Source organism: Prenolepis imparis, unplaced genomic scaffold (genome assembly GCF_030444845.1).
Source record: "Prenolepis imparis isolate NDT839.2.m4 unplaced genomic scaffold, iyPreImpa1.0 SCAF_9, whole genome shotgun sequence".
NCBI classification, from domain to species: Eukaryota; Metazoa; Arthropoda; class Insecta; order Hymenoptera; family Formicidae; genus Prenolepis; species Prenolepis imparis.
The window spans coordinates 2,071,759-2,092,405 of NW_028141167.1; the positions used below are offsets into that span (position 1 = coordinate 2,071,759).

At 28.5% G+C, this 20,647-nt stretch overlaps 4 protein-coding genes across 7 annotated transcripts; 2 read left to right on the forward strand and 2 right to left on the reverse strand.

Annotated features, from left to right (window-relative positions):
- The first annotated feature begins 308 nt into the window (after positions 1-308).
- On the forward strand, positions 309-10,631 carry LOC145940902 (uncharacterized). Its single transcript, XM_083046542.1, has 16 exons — positions 309-492; positions 1,351-1,598; positions 2,564-2,682; positions 2,816-3,015; positions 3,142-3,258; positions 3,330-3,465; positions 3,598-3,690; positions 3,773-3,916; positions 6,966-7,075; positions 7,998-8,245; positions 9,240-9,361; positions 9,489-9,685; positions 9,800-9,922; positions 9,985-10,162; positions 10,291-10,383; positions 10,467-10,631. The coding sequence occupies exons 1-16, from the start codon at positions 434-436 to the stop codon at positions 10,614-10,616; spliced, it is 2,337 nt and encodes a 778-aa protein (XP_082902668.1). The 5' UTR covers positions 309-433; the 3' UTR covers positions 10,617-10,631.
- A 1,274-nt stretch (positions 10,632-11,905) lies between these two features.
- On the forward strand, positions 11,906-15,630 carry LOC145941012 (lysosomal aspartic protease-like). Its single transcript, XM_083046758.1, has 8 exons — positions 11,906-12,096; positions 13,309-13,556; positions 13,983-14,101; positions 14,238-14,437; positions 14,529-14,651; positions 14,728-14,875; positions 15,000-15,092; positions 15,170-15,630. Exons 1-8 carry the CDS (start codon positions 12,035-12,037, stop codon positions 15,326-15,328), a joined length of 1,152 nt encoding a protein of 383 aa, XP_082902884.1. The 5' UTR covers positions 11,906-12,034; the 3' UTR covers positions 15,329-15,630.
- Coq3 (ubiquinone biosynthesis protein COQ3, mitochondrial) lies at positions 15,437-18,092 on the reverse strand. 4 transcript variants are annotated; one of them, XM_083046759.1, is made up of 5 exons: positions 17,964-18,092; positions 17,142-17,373; positions 16,450-16,936; positions 16,192-16,372; positions 15,712-16,034 (listed from the first exon to the last, which is right to left on the reverse strand). In XM_083046759.1, the coding sequence occupies exons 2-5, from the start codon at positions 17,219-17,221 to the stop codon at positions 15,910-15,912; spliced, it is 873 nt and encodes a 290-aa protein (XP_082902885.1). In that variant the 5' UTR covers positions 17,222-17,373; positions 17,964-18,092; the 3' UTR covers positions 15,712-15,909. The 4 variants fall into 4 exon arrangements, with proteins under 4 accessions (XP_082902888.1, XP_082902885.1, XP_082902886.1 ...); XM_083046760.1 differs by lacking the exon at positions 17,964-18,092 and adding an exon at positions 17,788-17,936; XM_083046761.1 differs by lacking the exon at positions 17,964-18,092 and adding an exon at positions 17,768-17,928.
- A 534-nt stretch (positions 18,093-18,626) lies between these two features.
- On the reverse strand, positions 18,627-20,436 carry LOC145941014 (bolA-like protein 3). Its single transcript, XM_083046763.1, has 4 exons — positions 20,066-20,436; positions 19,256-19,382; positions 19,057-19,145; positions 18,627-18,966 (listed from the first exon to the last, which is right to left on the reverse strand). Exons 1-4 carry the CDS (start codon positions 20,105-20,107, stop codon positions 18,904-18,906), a joined length of 321 nt encoding a protein of 106 aa, XP_082902889.1. The 5' UTR covers positions 20,108-20,436; the 3' UTR covers positions 18,627-18,903.
- Positions 20,437-20,647: the final 211 nt, after the last annotated feature.

The following is a 20,647-nucleotide window of genomic DNA, read 5'->3' on the forward strand; positions in this document are numbered from 1 at the left end:
AAAATCTTATTACAAAAACAGCTAATATAGAAGCTTGTTATATAAATACCAATTATAATATTTGCAAGCGAAATGTCATTTGCAAGAAATTCATTGTTGCATAGCTGCCTGTCTAATCAACGTAAACAATACATTTTTTCGAAATGCTAATCGTATTTTTCTCATTAATTATGCACACATGTAATAATTTATTTTAATATAGTTTGTGCTAATTAAAGAAAATATTAAACAAGATATTTTTAAATTTGATTAATTGTTAGAAACCCGGAAGGTTTTTTGAATGCGCGATCGTATATATAGTGATGCCATACCTCGATGAACATAAGCTCCAGTGAACGACTAGAATTTATTTCTTGTACGTCCAGAAGGCGCAGAAAATTCAACGTTCGAAATTTCACTATCTGAAGTTTTAGTCGCTGGAAATTTCGGAAATATGTTCCGCTTTTTCTTTACCGTCGCGGCGCTCTTCGTGCTGATCGACGCACAACTGAGGTAAGCACACATATGTATTGTATTATATATATATCGGCATAATAAATATGAAATTTATAAAGATCGATCTACTTCATAAAACTGGTACATAAATTGCGTAAATACAATTGAAATTTAAATCAGAATTCAACAAAGTTTCTTCACAAAGATATATATTTATTTATTTTAATAAGAAGAAAAAAAATAAAAAAATAATAATAGAACGAGTTTCACAGAGAAGATTCTCCGTGAATGATTCTTCATAAAGTTTGCGCTTTTGTTTCTTTATCGCGATGTTCTTATTATGTTTTTAATAGAAAATTATTATATTTTCCAACGTGCAAGTAGGTGAACTATAGAGAATGAGCTGCTTCTTATTTATTTACTTGACACTCTCTCTACAGATATCGCATTTCTAATGAATATAGTCATCCTATTTTGACTTATCTTTTTGTATAAGATTGCAAGCAATGTTTTCTTCGACTAAAAAGTCTGTTAAATTATAATAACTTAAAACTTTAAGATATAAATTAAATAATATTTTAGATATATATATGTACATATACATATAAATATATATATATATATATATATATATATATATATATACAATGTGTAAATCATATAACTTAAAAATAGTTAAAAAGGTATTTAATTAATTAAAATTTGTCACATAATTATGCTTAAATCTTTTGTATTTATACTGCAAATATGTAAGTAATTTTGATTTTTCAATAGTTAAACGTATAAAAGTAGATTCTTTATGACTCATATTATTTTAAATGTGTGTCTGCTCTTTGTATCAATAATAATTTAAACATATATACATTATGTGTATATATATATATATATATTTATTATTATTATTATTATTTTAAGAATTCCATTGCACAAGAAGGAATCTGTTCGAAAAGCTTTAAAGAAACTTGGTACCGACTTGAACCAGATTGAATTGGCCAATGGAAAGAATCCTTCATCAGAAGTATTGACCAATTATGCAGATGCTGAGTATTTTGGTCCCATCAGTATCGGAACTCCGCCGCAGGACTTTACAGTAATATTTGATACTGGTTCCTCAAATCTTTGGGTACCATCCAAAAAATGCGGTTCTGACAATGAAGCTTGCGGTAAGTATCTTAATATTACATAATATTAATTATATATTATTCTGTATATATATATATATATATATATATATATATATATATGTATAAGTGTTACAAATTAAGAAGTGAACAAATTCGATTAACAAACTCAGCAACATTCTGTTTGTCGAATACGTTTATTCTTCTGATTTCCCAAGATGTTTCTGCGTTTCTATTGGGGATGTTAGAGAAGGTATATAAAATGTAATTGCATTTTTTACATCCTCTCTTTTGATGATTAGAACTGACGAGAGGCAATTCTGGTTTTGCGAAAGGATTTCGGGATCCCATGTTTACTAGTCAGCATAACATAAATTTTCATTTTTATCTACCCTTAACTGAAGATTGCCCGAAGTGGGACGGAAATATTTAATAATTTTAAATTAATAAATCGTACCTAAAGACTGTTTAGAAGTTTTTTACTCGAGCCTGTATCTCGTGTTTAGCTTTCATAAGCCTTTTTATTAGCCCACGTTGACATAATTAGAGCCTATTTGTTTTTATTGAATTAATACATATATTATACATGTTATAAAATTCTGTCTATTCATTATATTTTTTTAAATAAAATCTTTTGTGATCCTTAAAAAACACAAATAGTTAGATACATTTTAAGATTTAATATCTTAAAATAATGCAATATTACAAAGTCAACTTTATATAATTGCCAGATATAACAGTAAACTTTATATAATTTGCAGGCATAGACTTATTTATAACTCACTCTCTGAAGATACAAACAAACTTTAATAAATAAAGATAACTCAACAGTTAAAAATGGACGAATGCATTTATATATATATATATATATATATATATATATATAATATATGTATATAATGAGATTTTAACAACTACTTTTAGATTAATATAAAAAAAAACATTTTTTTAATTTCCCTATTATTGTTAACTCGTGACTTTGTAATATTACTTACTACTTTTTACAGCATTACATCATAAATATGATAGTACAAAATCCAGCACATATATACCAAATGGTAGTCCGTTTGCTATTCAGTATGGCACTGGCAGTCTGACTGGAATCTTATCTACTGATGTAGTTAATGTGAGTCACCATTAAATACACAATCCAATTCAGTTACAATTACAATCGTAATTTATAAACATCTTCCAAGCATTCATATTGTTATTCTTGTGCATCATGATATTTTATTATTTTAATAGCAATTTTATTATAGGTTGCCGGTCTCAATGTTCAAAAACAAACATTTGCGGAAGCGCTTGAAGAACCAGGCTTAACGTTTGTTAATGCACCGTTTGACGGTATCTTGGGCCTGGGCTATGAACAGATATCCGAAGATGGAGTGACGCCTGTTTTCAACAACATGGTGCAACAAGGCCTAGTGCCAAACCCTGTTTTCAGCTTCTATCTGAGTAGGTTCGTATCTTCTTCGTTTTTGTACAGCGTTTGTTTCTAAAAGTGTGTTTAATTTTATATATATATATATATATATATATATATATATATATATATTACAATATAAAAGATATACAATCTATGCAGAGACCCTTCAGTACCTAGTGAATTGTTATTGGGTGGTATCGATGCCGATCGTTACGAAGGTAACCTCGTATACGTTCCTGTTTCTCAAGAAGGATACTGGCAATTTGGCGTGGATGAGTATGTTATTATATTTAAATTATACGCTAATCCCCATACTGCAATAAATTATTAATATTATCATGTTGTAGTATCACAATAGGTGGTGCATCATTACAACCGGGTGGTTTCCAAGCTATTGCTGACACAGGTACCTCGCTAATAGTTGGACCATCAGACGCTATCGACGAAATTAACGAACAAATTGGAGCTGATGAATACGGAAACGTAAGTTTATACACAATATTTTTCACAATTTCACAATAGTTTTCTATAGACAAATCATAAAATATTACTAAATTTATATTTGTTAAATTAATATCTGTTAATTAGTAATTTATTATTTTTTTTTGCTTTAAGGTGGATTGCGGTACGCTTGATGAATTGCCAACAATTAATGTGGTTATAGTAAATACCATATTCCCTCTGCACCCTACCGATTACATTCTTCAAGTGAGTATTATATATATGGGTCGTAATACGGTTTATATTGTTTAAGAATACGAAGTCACATTGTATATTTAATTTTTCGCAGTATAATTCGGGTGATGGCACCGAATGTGCGAGCGGTTTCTCAGGAGAAGATAGTGATCTTTGGATTTTGGGTGATGTATTTCTTCGCCCTTACTACACCGTATTCGACCTAGGAAATAATCAAGTGGGATTTGCTCCGTCGAAATAATCGATTGTCTTGTTTTGGAATCATATAGCTAGATCTAAATGACAACCTCGCTAATTAAATAAAATTATTTTTTACAATATTTGATGCTTATTGTTTCGTAATTTTCAATTGTAATGATCCATACAGAAATGGATTTATATGTCATATATTCTAAAAATAAATCAAAGATATATATATGCGATATCTTCCATTAATACTGTGATATATCTATTATATATTATCCGAAATAAATCTGTTAATATAAAAGATTCTTTTTGTATACTCTATACCTACTGATATTTTATATATAACAACCCTTCAGTTTAATTTAAATATATCTTTTACTCCTTTTCTCACTCTCTATATATAGATATTATTTTATTCTCTTATATATAATAATAATTATATAATAGTCAATAATAACAGTACTGTATCACAGAATATGCAATATGTTTTATTTTGCAATTAATAATGATAACAAGTGATATTTTTCTATCTTATAATGTGTTTAATTAACTTTTTAATAATATTTCTTGTGATTAAATTGTTAATTAATTTATTACTTCTCTCTCAATATAAATAAATTACGATTCCTTAATAAAAAAAGTAAGCATTTCAAAGATATCTATGCATTGCTTATATGTTATAATACTTTAAATTTGATCAATATTTCTTGACAAAAATCAACTGATAACTGTCAAAAATATTAATTGAGTTTAAAAATATTATAACATATTATTTAAAACATATTATTTTATTTAACTTTATTTTGAACAAACTGTCAAATTGCTAACTCTCACGATGACAGCCTCTCGATGCTACGAATATAACGTACAACGCGAATCGAGACAGTCAATAAGCATCACGAAAAAGATGCAACAATACTTGCGAGAATGGACTTAACATGCCTTTTTTTAGAAAGGGATGTTATAGGACTTTCAACTCAATCGAATTAAAAAATTTTTCACTCACCGATACGTGCAATAGCAGAAGTGTAGTACACAGCACACACATTGATCTGAAAACAAAATATTCAAATTATATATATACATGCGAGTGTGTATGTGTGTGTGTATATGTGTGTGTATATGTGTGTGTATATGTGTGTGTATATGTGTGTGTATATGTGTGTGCGTACATACAGGGTGTTTGAAAATCTGGAAACGATGAAATATCTCAATGTAGTTTAGAAAAAAATGTTTTTAGGTATTTTGCATACCTCATAGTTGCCTCGCTGTCACCCGATGCCTCCCCGGGCCTCCTCCTCCTCTCTTGGTCCAGGTAGCACTCAGGACACTCGCGAAAATACGAATAATTACGATCGCCCGACACTTTACACGGCACTCCCGACGCGACGCGTGAATCGCACGCGTATTTCGCGTACATTGCGCAATGAGAAATAACGATGCAAAAACTATAATCACACGAACAATATCCGTTCGACACTCAAGAGTCTCGCAGTCAAACTCGCGCGCAGCTTATCAACAATGCTACCTGTAACTAATAAAATAAAATATTACTATTTTCATTTTTCGCAAATTTTCGCGTTATTAATATTTTTTGACAGAAATCAGTTTATTAAAGCGTTAATTTGGTAATTAATTTTTAAAATAATATGTTATAAAAATTAAAATAATAATATGTTTTAAATAATATGTTATAATACTTTAAACTCGAGTAATATTTTTGACAGTTAACAGCTAATTTCTGTCAAAAAATATTAATCAAGAATAAAGTATTATAACATATTATTTAGAACATATTACTATTTTAATTTTTTACCATATTATTATTTTAAAATTTAATTAGCAAATTAACGCTTTAATCAGCTGATTTCTGTGAAAAAATATTAATCGAGTTTAAACAATTTTATATTATTTTTTTTTTAGATATTATTCTTTTTAATATAAAGTCGGAGAATGGTGCGCGCGCTTGTGTTGTTCTAGTATCCCTAAAAAAGATACAACGTTAATATCGTGTTTATATAAAATCGCGTCATTTTACAAATTATATTGTTCCAAAACATTAATTTTGTAGAAAATACTAAAAAATATTTCATAATACTGATATAAATATATATGTATAAAGTGTTCTGTCTCACCATCTCATTTAATTATTGCTTCTATAATAAATAACAAACTAAAACGCCTTCTGCAAAATTTATAGAAGCGTTTCAATTAAATAAATAATTATACTTTATAAATGTAAATGTCTTAAAAGTTTAATTATATCAGATATAACAGATTTGAGCGTTGACAAACATGCAGTCGATTGATTTCTTCAGCTCAATCATCAAATTCAAGAGTTTAATCTTCTATCAGATTTTCTACATCACGAGTGAGTTCACCTTCATCCAGCGATACGAGTGGACAGTTTTTGTTTGCATAAATAAGAAACGTAAAATAATGAAAATTTTTAAAAATAATCATCACCTGATCCTCAAGCCAGGATAAATGTCCATTATTAAATTAAAAAAAAAAAATATCATTACATTGTGTGTTTTCCGTTGTCAATTTTATTAAAATTTATTCACACATGTTTCGAATAAAAATTTAATTTTTCATTACTACTAACTGACAAAGTTTCTATGCCACCAACATGAATTTTTACATAATTTGTACCTTAATCTTGAATATTATGCGATACTTTATTGTGAAAACAGCTAATAGACTTGTTGCCAATTACAGTATTACAAACGAATTGTCATTTGCAAAGTTGTTGCATAGCTATCTGTCTAATCAACGTAAACAATGTATTCTTTTGAAACACTCTTTCCTCATTAATCATATACATTTAATAATTAATTTAAATATACATTGTGCTAATTAAAAAAGATACGTGATATTTTTTTTTAGTTTTGATTGATTGAAAGAAACTTATCGAGGATTTTTCATACGTGTCATGTTCCAAATTCTCTCTTCTTACATCCTTAAACACAAGTACGATATCGTATATATAACGAGCTATCTATTGATGTGCAGCGTTAGTAAAGAAACTATATTTTATCGTAAACCATATTTTATTTTATTTTGTGTGCGTTCCATTTTAAGATACAAAAAAATAAACATTTAAATTTTGGCGATTCAAAGCCTTATTCGCCGAAAATTTCGAAAAAATGTTTCGTCTTCTTCTAACAACTGCAGCGCTTTTTGCACTGATCAATGCACAGGTTCAGAGGTCAGTACGCATATCGTATTACAATATATATCGGCGTGATAAATTTTAAAATTATAGAAATCGATCTCTTCTGATTGCATCCGACTTCTTGAAATTGACGCGAGACGTAAATACGATTAACATTTCAATTGCGATTAAGCAAAATCTTTTTACAAAAAGGTATTTTGTTTAATTACAATATAAACAATTAAAAGTGAAGATAGAGAGAATATATTCATAAAGAAGAAATTCTTGATGAATGCACAAAATTTGCTTTTGACTACTTCATCACGTTTCTAAATGAGATTATGATGAATGCGGTTAAAACATTTAATTGTAAACTATCTTTTAATGTGTAAATAAGTATATAAATAATAGATAACTAATGATTTTTTTTTTGCTTAACACTTTCTGAACATATGTATATATTACTTTTAGTAATAAATACAATTATATAAATTATTTTATATACAAGATTGCATACAATATTTAACAGAATCAGAATTTGTTATACTAAGTTATAATGATTATATATTTACAACTTTAAACTGAAATATAAATTGAATAAAATTATATGTGCAATCTGTAAACCATATAATCTACATCTACAATGATGATTAATTTAGATAATAAAAATAGCTGATATAATATTATGCTTAAATGCATGCACATACATATATTTTATGTATATATATATTTGTATATATATGTATATACGTATTTTTGATTGATATATTAAATTTTATATATATGTAGGACGTAGAGGATAATGTTAATTTCTACGACGATTAAATTTGTACTTCCTCATTATACTTTTTTTTTTTTTTTTTTTTTTTTTAATATCTACTATTTGTATCAATAAAGATATAAATATTTAAAGATATAAATATTCTGCGTGTGTGTGTGTGTATAACAGAATGTTAATTGTTTATGATATTTTAAGGATTCCATTGTACAAGACAGATTCTGTTGGTAAAGCTTTAAGGAAAGAAAACACCGACTTGGAACAGATTGATTTGAACAAAGTAAATACTACTTCATCGATACAATTGAACAATTATCTGGATGCCCAGTATTATGGTCCCATCAGCATCGGAACTCCGCCGCAGACATTTAATGTAATTTTTGATACTGGTTCCTCATATCTTTGGGTACCATCTATTAAGTGCAGAGCTACTAGTTTTGCTTGTTGTAAGTAACTTATAATTGATATATATATACATATATACAAAATGATAATTGATTCACGTCCATTATATAAGTACAAATAAATAGGAATATTTATTTATAAAAAAATTAATCAAAAAGTTCTGAATTTTCTTATTTTTTTCTACAATTTTAATGAAAGAGTAATAATTATTAAATTAGTTTTTTATTCGGCAACGTTCTTTAGAAGCTCATACATATACATATATATATATATATATATGTCAACCGCGCCTCGCTATAATATATAAACACACATATTCATCACTGTGCAGCTTAGAAATATATGTCTGTCTAACGAACAACGAACTGAAGTAATCTTTGTTTGATATTTCATCTTTTGTTACATCGTAAAAAAATGGTTCAGAACTTTTCGACATATTTATCTCCAAAAAAACATCACTATATGTACTTAGTGGGCTCGAATTAATTATTACTCCATATACAAATATTATAATTATTTATCTAATATTGTATTATTTATATATGTACATATTGTATTTAATAATAATTATTATTTTTAATAGTATGGAACAAATTTTAATTGTTTGAATTGATTAATATCAAGTTGAAAAATGTATGTACATTGAAATACTATTAATGTTATAGAATTCTACTCTGTCCGATCATATTTATCAAGTAAAATTTTAAAATTTTTTTAAAAATTAAATAGGTACAATTTTAAGAATTAAAATCATTGTGTATTTAAATATACATAATGTATTTAAATTTTATAAAGACAAGCTTTATAATTTGCACGCACAAGTTTATTTATTCATAGATTTATTATAACACTTATTTGTTCAAGATATAAAATGAGCTTTAATACACCAAGATATCTCATGCAAGAATTAAGGCAATATGTGTATTTACGTATATCTGATATTTCGAACAAATATTGTTTTGATTAATAAAAAAAATTATTTTTAAAATCTTTCTAATGTTATTAACTTGTAATATTACATCTTATTCTTTCTAGTATTACATAATACATATGATAGTACAAGATCCAGCACATATCAAGCAAATGGTACTGAATTTGAAACTCAGTACCATTCGTATGGCAGTCTGACTGGATTCTTATCTACTGATGTAGTGAATGTGAGTAATTATTGAACACACTATTCAATTCAGTTACAATTATAATAATTTATAAATATCTCTCAAGCAATCATATTGTTATTTTTATGTGATATTTTATTGTTTTAATAGAGATTTTTTATTACAGGTTGGCGGTCTCAATGTTCAGAAACAAACATTTGCAGAAGTGACTGCTGAACCAAGCTTAAACTTTGTTTTTGCAAAATTTGACGGTATCTTGGGTATGGCTTATTCCACAATATCCAATGGAGTGGCGCCTGTCTTCTACAACATAGTCGACCAAGGCCTAGTGCCAAAACCTGTTTTCAGCTTTTATCTGAACCGGTATTTTTTTCGTATGCACAGCGCATATCTAAAAGTGTTTTTAATTAAATATATATATATATATATTACTTTGTGTGTGTGTATTACAATATAAAAAATATACAATCTATGCAGAGACCCTTCAGGCGAGGTAGGTGGTGAAATAATATTGGGTGGTTCCGATCCCTCTCATTACAATGGCGAACTCACATATGTTCCTGTTACTAAGAAAGGATATTGGCAATTTACTCTGGATAGGTATGTTTTTTTTAAAATTATATTGGTTATATTCCAAACTGTTAATATCTATCGTGCTGTAGGATCAGAATAGGTAAATCTCGGATCCAAAATAAGGTCAGAAAAGCTAAAATCTTGTGCCCAGATAGTTGCCAAGCTATTGCGAATACAGGTACCTCACTAATAATTGGACCACCATCAGATATCAACATTATTAACAGACGTATTGGCGCTGTTAATAATGGATATGGAAGTTTAGTAGTAAGTAAACAATTATATATTTCACAATTTTCTATAGAAAAAGTATAAAATGTTTACTGAAATATAAATTTATATATATACATATATGTATATATATATGTATATCAATTTAATATTTCTTTTTAAAGGTAAACTGCAATCGGATTTCTAAGTTGCCCATAATTAATTTTATTCTGGGTGGTAAGAGGTTCAGCCTTAGAAGTCAGGATTATATCATTCGGGTGAGTATCATGGATTCGTTAACCGGTTTAAATTATTTAAATTTAAAAAAAGCTGACACTCTCTTTATGTATTTAATTCGCAGGACACTGGGAATGATGGTTCCAAAGTATGTATTAGCGGTTTCTCGTCATCTAATACATCGCTTTGGACTTTAGGTGATGTATTCATTAGCCGTTACTATACTGAATTCGATTTGGGAAATAATCAAGTGGGATTTGCTCCGTCGAAATAAATGTCGATTGGCTTGTTTTGAAGTTATACTGTTAGACGTTAAATCAAAATAATAATCCCGCGAATAATTATAATAAGTAAAATTTTTTTCGTATGATATGCTTATGTTTCATAATTTTTATTTATAACTGTCTATACGAATGTATATATAATATTCTTTTTAATTCAAACAAAAATATATGCGATATCTTCTCTCAAAAATTTTATATAAAAAACTTTTAATATAATACTATATATTAAAAATTCTTTGAATACAAATAAATCTGTTAAAATAATACATATACTTATTTTTTTCATATATCCCATATACTGATTTTATATATTGAAAAAAAACTAAATTAAAAAAACTTTTTAATTGTACTAACTAAAAAAATTTTCTAATTGTTCCTAAATAACTAAATTATAAATTACAAAATAAATTAATAATATATTTTAAGATTTTTAAAAACAAATTTTGTAAAAATAAAACAAAACGATTTATCGACGTTTTATATTTTTATATTTTTGTTAATACAATATATTTTTGATCTTTTTTCTTTCAATTAACTTTTAAAAAATTATTTTTAAACATCTCTAATTTAAAGTCGCATATATAGGAACCAAGCAATATTGGAATAGAGCAAAAGCATATTTATGGAGATAAAACAAGATACAAAATTAGTATTTTTTGTCTTAATTTCACACAAATGAAAAGAAAACGTAAAATAAAAATTTATTTAAATGATAATGATGATGGTCAGCTATATTCCAAAAGTCAGGACAAAAATTCATTAAATTAAAAAAATGAATATCACATCACATTGTGTGTACTTTGTTGTTAGTCTTATTTAAAAAATTCGTCCGCACAGGTTTCGATAAGATACAAAACTTCAATCTTTTTTTATCGCCAAGCAACAAAAGTTTGCATATCATAATGAATGTTTTGCATAATTTGTGCATTAACCAGCACGAATCTTCTTTTAACAGTTAAGCAAAATATATCATTTTTGCAAAATTCATCGTTGCATGGTTAGCTGTCTAATCAACGTAGACCACGTATTCTTTTGAAGCTCTAATCGCTTTGTTTTCATTAATCATTTGATGATTTATTTAAATACAAGTTGTGCTAATTTTACGAAAGTATATACGTACATGCAAAGCAGGATATTTCTGAAATTGATTGATCGACGGAGACTTATCGGAGTGTTAATTTCGAACGTTTCGCGCACTGTTTGTCAGGTTAGGGTTAGCTTGCTGCCCCAAGCGCATGCGCGCGCGATCGCCGCGATCGTATATATAGCGCTGTCGCACGTCGATAAACAGCAATAGCGAGAGCGCTAGTGGTCGAGTACGTCTTATTTTTTCGTGTGTCCGGTCGCAAAGCGCAGAAAGAAATTGGCGTTGAAAATTTTACGATTCGAAGCTTTAATCGCCGAAAACATGTTTCGACTTCTCGTCGCGGCTGCGGCGCTTTTTGTGCTGATCGACGCGCAGATCCAAAGGTTAGTATACATATTGTATTGTATTATATTATATCAGCTGTGTGCATGCGTGCGTGCGTGCGTGCGTGCGTGTGTGTGTGTGTGTGTGCGTGCGTGCGTGCGTGAGTGCGTGTGTGTGTGTGTGTGTGTGTGTGTGTGTGTGTGTGTGTGTGTGTGTGTGTGTGTGTGTGTGTGTGTGTGTGTGTGTGTGATGAGTGATGAGTATTGAGATCGGTCTCTCTCTTTCTCTTCTTTCTCTTTCTTTCTTTCTCTCTCTCTCATGACTCATGATTGCATCCGATTTCCTCAAATCGATGTAAAAAAATATGTACCTAAATGTAATTAACCTATTAGTAACAATTATGGACAAAATCTCTTTATAATATATTTTTGTTTATTAGTAAATAAAATATTAAAATTAAAATTATTTATTAAAATATTCGTGAAGGAGAAATTCTCTGTGAATTCGTGATTTTTTAAAATTGAGCTTGTAATTTTTTTTTAAAATTAATTTCTTAATTGTGAAAATCGCAAAAATAGAGGATCTTTTTACTGGATTTAACTCGCTTTATTTACATACGAGAGGTGACATGGTTATTACCAGATTCTATATCCTTTGATATAGAATTATTCTTTGTTATTTGTTTACTTGACACTCTCTGTATATATACCCTATTTTTAGGAGTAAATTTAGTCACCTTATTTTGAGTTATCTCCTTGTGCAACATTGTATACAACGCATCTTATCTTCAACTAAAATTCAGAGTTTGTTAAATTATAATGACGTTATTCAAGACTTCTTTTTTTATAAATTAAATAATATTTCAAATATGTTTGCAATGTAAATCATATAATTCTTTCGTCAAATTATATAAATCTCTCTAAAACAGATCATGGATTTAATTTTTATTAAAGTTTATGATATAATTATGCTTCAATACGTATATGCGTTATATTATGTATTTATATTGTAAATACATAAGATAATTGATAAATAATGATTTCTGACACTGAGATAAAGGATGAACTTGTGTAGTTTCCTCATGACTCAGTGTTTTTGGAGTTCTGCTGTTTGTGTTGGTAAAGATATAAATATAAATATATGCCATATACATAGCTATCTAACAATTATCTCAATACATCTGGTATAGAGATTGAGATTGAGACTAATTATAAGACATGTGTATGTGTGTATATGCACGCACGACATAATGTTCTTTATATTATTTCAAGAATTCCATTGCACAAGACGAAGTCTATTCGAAGAACTTTGAAGGAAGTTGACACTGACCTGGAACAAGTTCGTTTGGTCAATGCTAATGCTCTTGTACCAGAACCTTTGTCCAATTATTTGGATGCTCAATATTATGGTGTTATCAGCATTGGAACTCCGCCGCAGGACTTTAAAGTAATTTTTGATACTGGTTCCTCAAATCTTTGGGTACCATCCAAAAATTGCCATATTACCAATATTGCTTGCTGTAAGTATCTTACAATCATTTTAACTAGTTAATATGAAATCATAATGTACATAGGAATAATATTAATGTTATAGACTTCTATTCTATCTCTTATCATATTTTTCAAATAAAATCGTGGAGTATTTAAAAGAGCTGGGTAAATATAATTGCAAGAATAAAAAAATTATTAATAGCCAAAATATTACAGAATCAAGTTCTATAATTTGCAGACTTGTTTCATACTTATTATACATATTTACAATTTATCATATTTTCTTTCTTAAGATACAAACAACCTTTGACACTCAAAGATAACTCACAAGTAAAGCGACAAATATATTTATATACTGATTATTTAAACAACTATTAATTGCATATTTAAAATAATAAGAAAATGTATCTTTACTAATATAACTAGCTTGATTTTATTTTTACTATTCTTTACAGTGTTACATAATAAATATAATAGTAAAACATCCAGCACATATAAAATAAATGGTACTGAATTCGCTATTCAATATGGATCTGGCAGTCTGTCTGGATACTTATCTACGGATGTAGTGACTGTGAGTCATCATTCAATAAATATAATACAATACACTCATAGTTTCAATCGTAGTTTATAAACGTTTCTCAAAAATTCATGTTGATACACTTCTCGGAAGAAACGCGCACTATTTTATTATATCAATTTCTTTGTAGGTTGCCAATCTCAATGTCCAAAATCAAACATTCGCGGAAGCGCTCAGCGAGCCAGGCTTAGCGTTCGTCGCTGCAAAGTTTGATGGTATCTTAGGCATGGGTTACTCTACGATAGCTGTTGACGGAGTGACACCTGTCTTCTACAACATGGTCAAACAAAATCTAGTACCAAAAGGCGTTTTCAGCTTTTATCTAAATCGGTATGTATCTTCTTCATATATGAGTGATTGTCTCTAAAAGTGTTTTTAATTTTATATATATTACAATATAAAAGATATACAATCTATGCAGAGATCCTTCAGCCGAGATAGGTGGTGAATTGATACTCGGTGGTTCTGATCCCACTCATTACAACGGCGAATTCACATATGTTCCTGTTACTAAGAAAGGATATTGGCAATTTACTATGGATAAGTATGTCTTTTTTAAAATTATATTGGTTATAGTTTTTAAATTATGCTGACAAAGTATTAACATTATTGTGTTATAGTCTCATTGTGGCCAATCAAACCCTGTGCCCGGGTGGCTGCCAAGCTATCGCTGATACTGGCACCTCCTTGCTAGCTGGACCAGTAAACAATGTTACAGTTATTAATCAACTAATCGGAGCTACTCCTATTGCTGGAGGAGAGGCAATGGTAAGTAAACAATATTTTTCACTATGACACAAATTTCTACAAAAAAATTATCAAATATTATTGAAATATAAACTAATATTTGTTAAATTACTAATTACTAATTTGATGAATCTTTTGTGCAAAGGTGAATTGTGATCAGATTCCTAACTTGCCTGTAATCAATGTCGTTCTGGGTGGTAAGACGTTCAGTCTTTCCGGTGAAGATTACATTCTTCAGGTGAATATCATAGATCGTAATTCGGTTTGAGTTATTTAAAAATGGTAAACCCACACTGTGTATTTAATTCTTCGCAGGTCAAACAGTTCGGCACAACGATTTGTCTAAGCGGCTTCTTGGGTTTAGATTTAGGACCGGGTAGACCGCAATGGATTCTGGGCGATGTATTTATCGGCCGTTACTATACCGAGTTCGATTTAGTCAACGACCGAGTAGGATTCGCTCCGGTGAAATAAATCGTCGATTGTCTTTTCTCAAAGTTACCATTAGATTTAATTTACAATGTTACGAATAATTAAACAAAAATCTGATTTTTTTTAAATAGCATTTGATGCTTATCGTAATTTTTATTTTTATTATCCATTCAGTACATTGTTATATGTGATATGTGTGTTCGAAAAATGAAGATGTAATGCAATATCTTCCAATAATTTTATATCATCTCATTCAGCATATAATATCATATTATTATAAAATATTGTCTGAATAGATAAATAAATCCGTTAAAATAAAATATATATTCTTTTCATGTATCTCATATACTGATTTTATATATTAATCCTTAACAATTTTATTTAAATATTTTTTTCAAAGTTTCTTATTCTATATTCCTATAAGTAAAACAACACATAAGAAGAACATTATGTGACATTAATTGAGATTACAATATATATATATGTATACTGAAATTAATGATAGCCCTTGAAAAAATTAATTATAAAATACAATATATACATTATATATATATATATAAGTAAACAATATACAAAAATATATCAATTTTGCATTTTATCAAAAATTCATTTTTCAAGAGCTATCAGATCTTAGTTTCCCTTTGTTTGACTGCATGAAGTGCATAAATAATAGTTTTAGATGACCAAGACCATTGATTTGTTAGTGGATTAAATTTAATTCCATGAATTAATTTAGTTTTGCAGCCATCTATTAAACATATAACAAAATAATAATAAAAATTATAAGATGTATTTATATAAACAATTATTTATGAACCTCTAATTATATATATATATATGATAATATAATAATAAGATACTGATGACTTTTTCATATATGTATAGATAAAATATATAAAACTTACAGTTCTCCAACATATGTTGTATTTGATGTGGAGCAATGAACTTATTCCATTCATGAGTACCACGTGGTAGCAAATTGAGAATATATTCTGCTATTACAATAGCACCGAGCCAAGATGCTAAAGTTTTGTTTGGTGTCGTTATAAAAATTGATCCACTAGGTTTCAGAATTCTAACACATTCCTGTAAATTTTTATTAAAGTGACTCATTCATGTTTATATGTATAACAATTCTTATAGGTTTTATCACAAAAATTTACCTTTAGAAATAATTCTGGATTTTCTACATGTTCTATCACCTCAGAAGCTATAACAGCATCATACAATTTCTCATTTTTCGGAGAAAACTCTTCTATACTTGTCTGAATGTAATTTACTCTCTCTGATATAGTGGGATCCAATTTTATATGCTCTTTAGCAATATCTATCAATTCTGTCGATGCATCCACTCCAGTTACATGTGCTCCTATTCTGGCTAAACGTTCAGTCAATATACCCCCACCACAGCCAATATCTGCAATCTTGACTCCTTTCAGCGGAAGAGCTGGATTTTGTATTTTAAATCCAGCATTAGCCAAACCATCTCTTACAAACTGCACTCTGAGCGGACCAAATGAATGGAGGACTTTAAATAAACCGTTTTCATCCCACCAAGCATTTTTAAGCTTAGAAAAATGTTCAATTTCTTTAGGATCGACTGTTGACATTGCTCTGTCTATTCTATTGATACTGCTGCCTTTCAACAATCTGTAAAATAAGACAAACATCAATTTTTAATTTTGTAATCGTAAACAAGTATTTTTTTTAAAGGATTGATATAATTAACAAAAAGAAGATTAACTGATTAAAAATATAAAAATAAAAAGAACAAATTTACCCAAAAATCAAAAGATAAAATAATTTGTTATGATTGATAACACAATTAAATAATAAGATAAAATTATAGATGTACCTATTGGAAAATAAATTTTGAAGACTAATCGATGACCCATTGAGATATGGCCAAATTTTCAAAGCTTTCATATTTTCCATTCGTTATCAATTTTTTTGCCTCTTCTTTCAACCACCGCAATAACAATGATTTGCACCGATTCAAAAGGTTATGTATTTTCAAGCGAAACTTTTCACTTTTCACGATTCCGCTTTCACTTTTCACGATTCCGCTTATCCAAATTCCGTGTGTACTTTTTCACGTGAAATTATAACATTATGTAACCATTACGTATTATGTATGAAAAATGAAATCACCAAGGTAAGAAAAATTATTAGTATTACTATCAAAAATTACTAGTACTAAACCGCGAATCCTGAATATTTAAAATTTATAGACTGCGTTTGGGCAGGAGATGCTATTAGCGCCAAATGTAAACTTTCAGTAAATAACAAAAATAAAACGACATTGTTAGCGCTAATAACATCTCCCCGAAGTATAACAAAATAACAAAATGAACGTTACACTAAAACAGAAAGAAATGTTATTAAATTATTTAAAAAATAATGCGGATTTAGCAAGGGGTCGAATAGATCGAAAAAGCGAAAGCAAACGAAAAATGGTAAATTAAAAATATAATTATTTACGTATCAATAGATATGCATACACGTAGTAGAGATAGAAGTTATTGAACACATAACTTATTAATATGTTTAGAAAGATATGTGGAATAGTATTGCGGACAATATTAATGCAGCTGACATAGGTCCTCAGAAAAGTGGACAAGAGTGGGCAAAGGTAAAAAATGTATATCTCTATTGATACGTAATCGCTGCCCTATACTCTTTTATTTCGACGCACGCGCCATTCCACCGCTTATACACAGATGCGAACAGCTGATCACATATACATATAACGTCACATGACAGGCTCGTATCTCATTGTAGAATTCTGAGTTTATAAAAATTTCTTAGGCCGGTATTCATAGTCGGTTCTTATATTTAAGAATGTCTTAAGTACAATCTTAAGATGTGATTAACCAATCACAGAACCGTATTTGCATCTTGACGGTCTTGGAATAAGAACGGACTATGAATACCAGCCTTAGAGTGTTTATATTTTTTATTATTATTCTAATTAATTATGAAAAACGATTGTCATTGACAAAGTATTATGAAAGAGGGATATTTGTAGTTTTTAAATAAATATAGAAATTATTAATTAAAATATATAAATAAATAAAAAATAATTTAATTGAAATTAAAATTTTCCTATTATATCTTAATTACCTTATATTTTAATAATTTTTGTAATTAGCACAGATTTTTTTTATTCACAGTGCTCATCTTTGCTGTGCATTTCATTCTCAATTCGGCAGTTATTTTTCCCTTATTATACATATGCGATATATAAAATAATAATTATGTAACAGTAAATAATAAAAATATTGTATAACAGATATTACAGTAATGCATTTGAGAATTGCAAATTTTCAATAATAATAATAATTCCCCTATTATTTCTCATGTTTAAATTATCTTCTTAATAATATTTCTCTCTAGTGATTAAATTGCCTGATTTCAAATCATACTATTTTTTTTAATAAAAAAATGAGGCATTCCAAAGATATCTATTATTTCTTTTACAAAATTTTCGTAGCATTCTCTTAAAATTTACATCCTACATAGTAATGTACATAATATGGATCCTTGAATTTTGTACAGTCTCGAGTTAAAAATCAATATTAAATATTATTCTTGTAAAACTAATACAACATAGTCGCCTATGGTGGAATACTCGTACGTATTCGAAGACCGTGCATATCTTTAATTTCTTCTTTAAGTACCTGTAAGCATTCATGAAAGAAATTTGTAACATAATATTTCTATTGATGTAATTATAGGTTTCTCTTGAAAAAAGAATCACCAGATTTTACCTCATTAATGATTCTATGCTGTTTTACAGTATTTAGTCCTTTAAATTCTGGAGCAACCACATTTATGTCAAACATAGCACCACATCCTCCTAAAATACAATTGTAATTATATATTAATCTAAGTAAATTTCTGATTATATCTTTCTTTAAAAAAGTTGTGTTTAAAAAAATATTATACAGAGTATGAAATAATTTTTACCTGACACATCGGTAACCTCGATCAACTGGGCTTGAGGAAACCTGTCTCTTAGGATGGATATCATTTTCTTCTCGGCCTGTTTACCTGCAAGTACACCACTAGGTCCATTCCATAACCGAGATAGTAACTGCAACAGTTTGCTTTTATTCATCTTTCTTACTGTAGTCTTCCCAAGTCTCATCGCTTATCTATAGCGTGCAAAACATTGCTCAAGAGGGATAGGGAGAATTGGACTTGAGCAAAGAATTTCTTAATTCCATCAAACTTTGAAAAATTTGTTTCATATATTATTTTTTAACATTTTCTATAAATAAAATTTATAATAAAGTAATTATATGTTAATGATAATGGTTTAATAAAGAAAAGCAAATAAATATAAAAATAATATGAAGAAATGTATATATATATATATATATATATATATATATATATATATAGTTGAAATAAACAGATACACCTGTTTACAAATATATTTTATAAATAATGTATATAATTATATTTTATACATATATACATGTATATAATATTAATAAATAACGTTCCTTATTTTCAAAAATTATTTTTCATCTGTCTTTTCTATACCATACTCAAAATATAGATGAATTATTTCTTATTAAAGATGCAGAAAATGCAACATTGTATTAATGACTTATCTACATTAGTCAACTGAATTAATATATATACTTTTCGCAGTTAATATAAAATATATAATTAGAGAGAGGAAGAAGGAAAATTGAAATAAAATGTAGTTAAGACGAGAGGATCTTAAGTATGTAAATGTCATACAAAAAACACGTGCAGTCAATTTACCGATATACTGCGAAAGCTTGACGTAAATACACGTGGAAACATAGCTGGATGAGACGCGGTTGTTGGCGCGTTTATCTTTCTTCTTCGAGCTCTCTCATTGACGGGTCAATTTTCCGTCGAGGATCTCAAAGAGATCGACGATAATATAATTGTCGCCGGTAGATTCGGGCTTAACCTCCACTTCACTCCTCTTCCTCTCGCGCACGTTAGGTTGAGTCGGCGCCGATCAGCTGATTACGCGAGTGCTGTCGCCCTGTCGCATTACCACATGAATGGAAGACGGCCCAACGGATTATCCGTAGATCTCAACCTAACACAGATGAAAATCAATGGAGATTATTTCAGTTTCATGTTGTTCGCGAACCATACACGGCTCGTTTTGTTTAAATATGATTAAAAAAAAAAAAAAAAAAAAAAAATTCCGTAATTTTTTAACGCTGAGGCGAGTACAATTTCGGCTTCCAAATTGCTCACATAATTCAATACAAATCTGATGTCAAAATTTAAAATGCCTACATAAATTTTTGCAAAGATCTAAAAATCTCAACTTTATCAGTTATTATTAAAAAAAAAACTTTTAAT

What these genes read in the sequence shown, in the direction of transcription:
- LOC145940902 (XM_083046542.1), top strand. Translation starts at nt 434, where the DNA reads ATGTTCCGCTTTTTCTTTACCGTCGCGGCGCTCTTCGTGCTGATCGAC. An exon ending in TATCTACTGATGTAGTGAAT is followed by an intron (nt 9,362 to 9,488) that starts GTGAGTAATTAT and finishes TTTTTATTACAG; the next exon opens with GTTGGCGGTCTCAATGTTCA. An exon ending in TTCAGCTTTTATCTGAACCG is followed by an intron (nt 9,686 to 9,799) that starts GTATTTTTTTCG and finishes CAATCTATGCAG; the next exon opens with AGACCCTTCAGGCGAGGTAG.
- LOC145941012 (XM_083046758.1), top strand. Translation starts at nt 12,035, where the DNA reads ATGTTTCGACTTCTCGTCGCGGCTGCGGCGCTTTTTGTGCTGATCGAC. An exon ending in ATCGACGCGCAGATCCAAAG is followed by an intron (nt 12,097 to 13,308) that starts GTTAGTATACAT and finishes TATTATTTCAAG; the next exon opens with AATTCCATTGCACAAGACGA. An exon ending in GTGAAGATTACATTCTTCAG is followed by an intron (nt 15,093 to 15,169) that starts GTGAATATCATA and finishes AATTCTTCGCAG; the next exon opens with GTCAAACAGTTCGGCACAAC.
- Coq3 (XM_083046759.1), bottom strand. Translation starts at nt 17,221, where the DNA reads ATGGAAAATATGAAAGCTTTGAAAATTTGGCCATATCTCAATGGGTCA. An exon ending in CAAAATTTATTTTCCAATAG is followed by an intron (nt 16,937 to 17,141) that starts GTACATCTATAA and finishes CTTATTTTACAG; the next exon opens with ATTGTTGAAAGGCAGCAGTA. An exon ending in ATCCAGAATTATTTCTAAAG is followed by an intron (nt 16,373 to 16,449) that starts GTAAATTTTTGT and finishes AAAAATTTACAG; the next exon opens with GAATGTGTTAGAATTCTGAA.
- LOC145941014 (XM_083046763.1), bottom strand. Translation starts at nt 20,107, where the DNA reads ATGTTTCCACGTGTATTTACGTCAAGCTTTCGCAGTATATCG. An exon ending in CGAGGTTACCGATGTGTCAG is followed by an intron (nt 19,146 to 19,255) that starts GTAAAAATTATT and finishes ATTGTATTTTAG; the next exon opens with GAGGATGTGGTGCTATGTTT. An exon ending in AGCATAGAATCATTAATGAG is followed by an intron (nt 18,967 to 19,056) that starts GTAAAATCTGGT and finishes GAATGCTTACAG; the next exon opens with GTACTTAAAGAAGAAATTAA.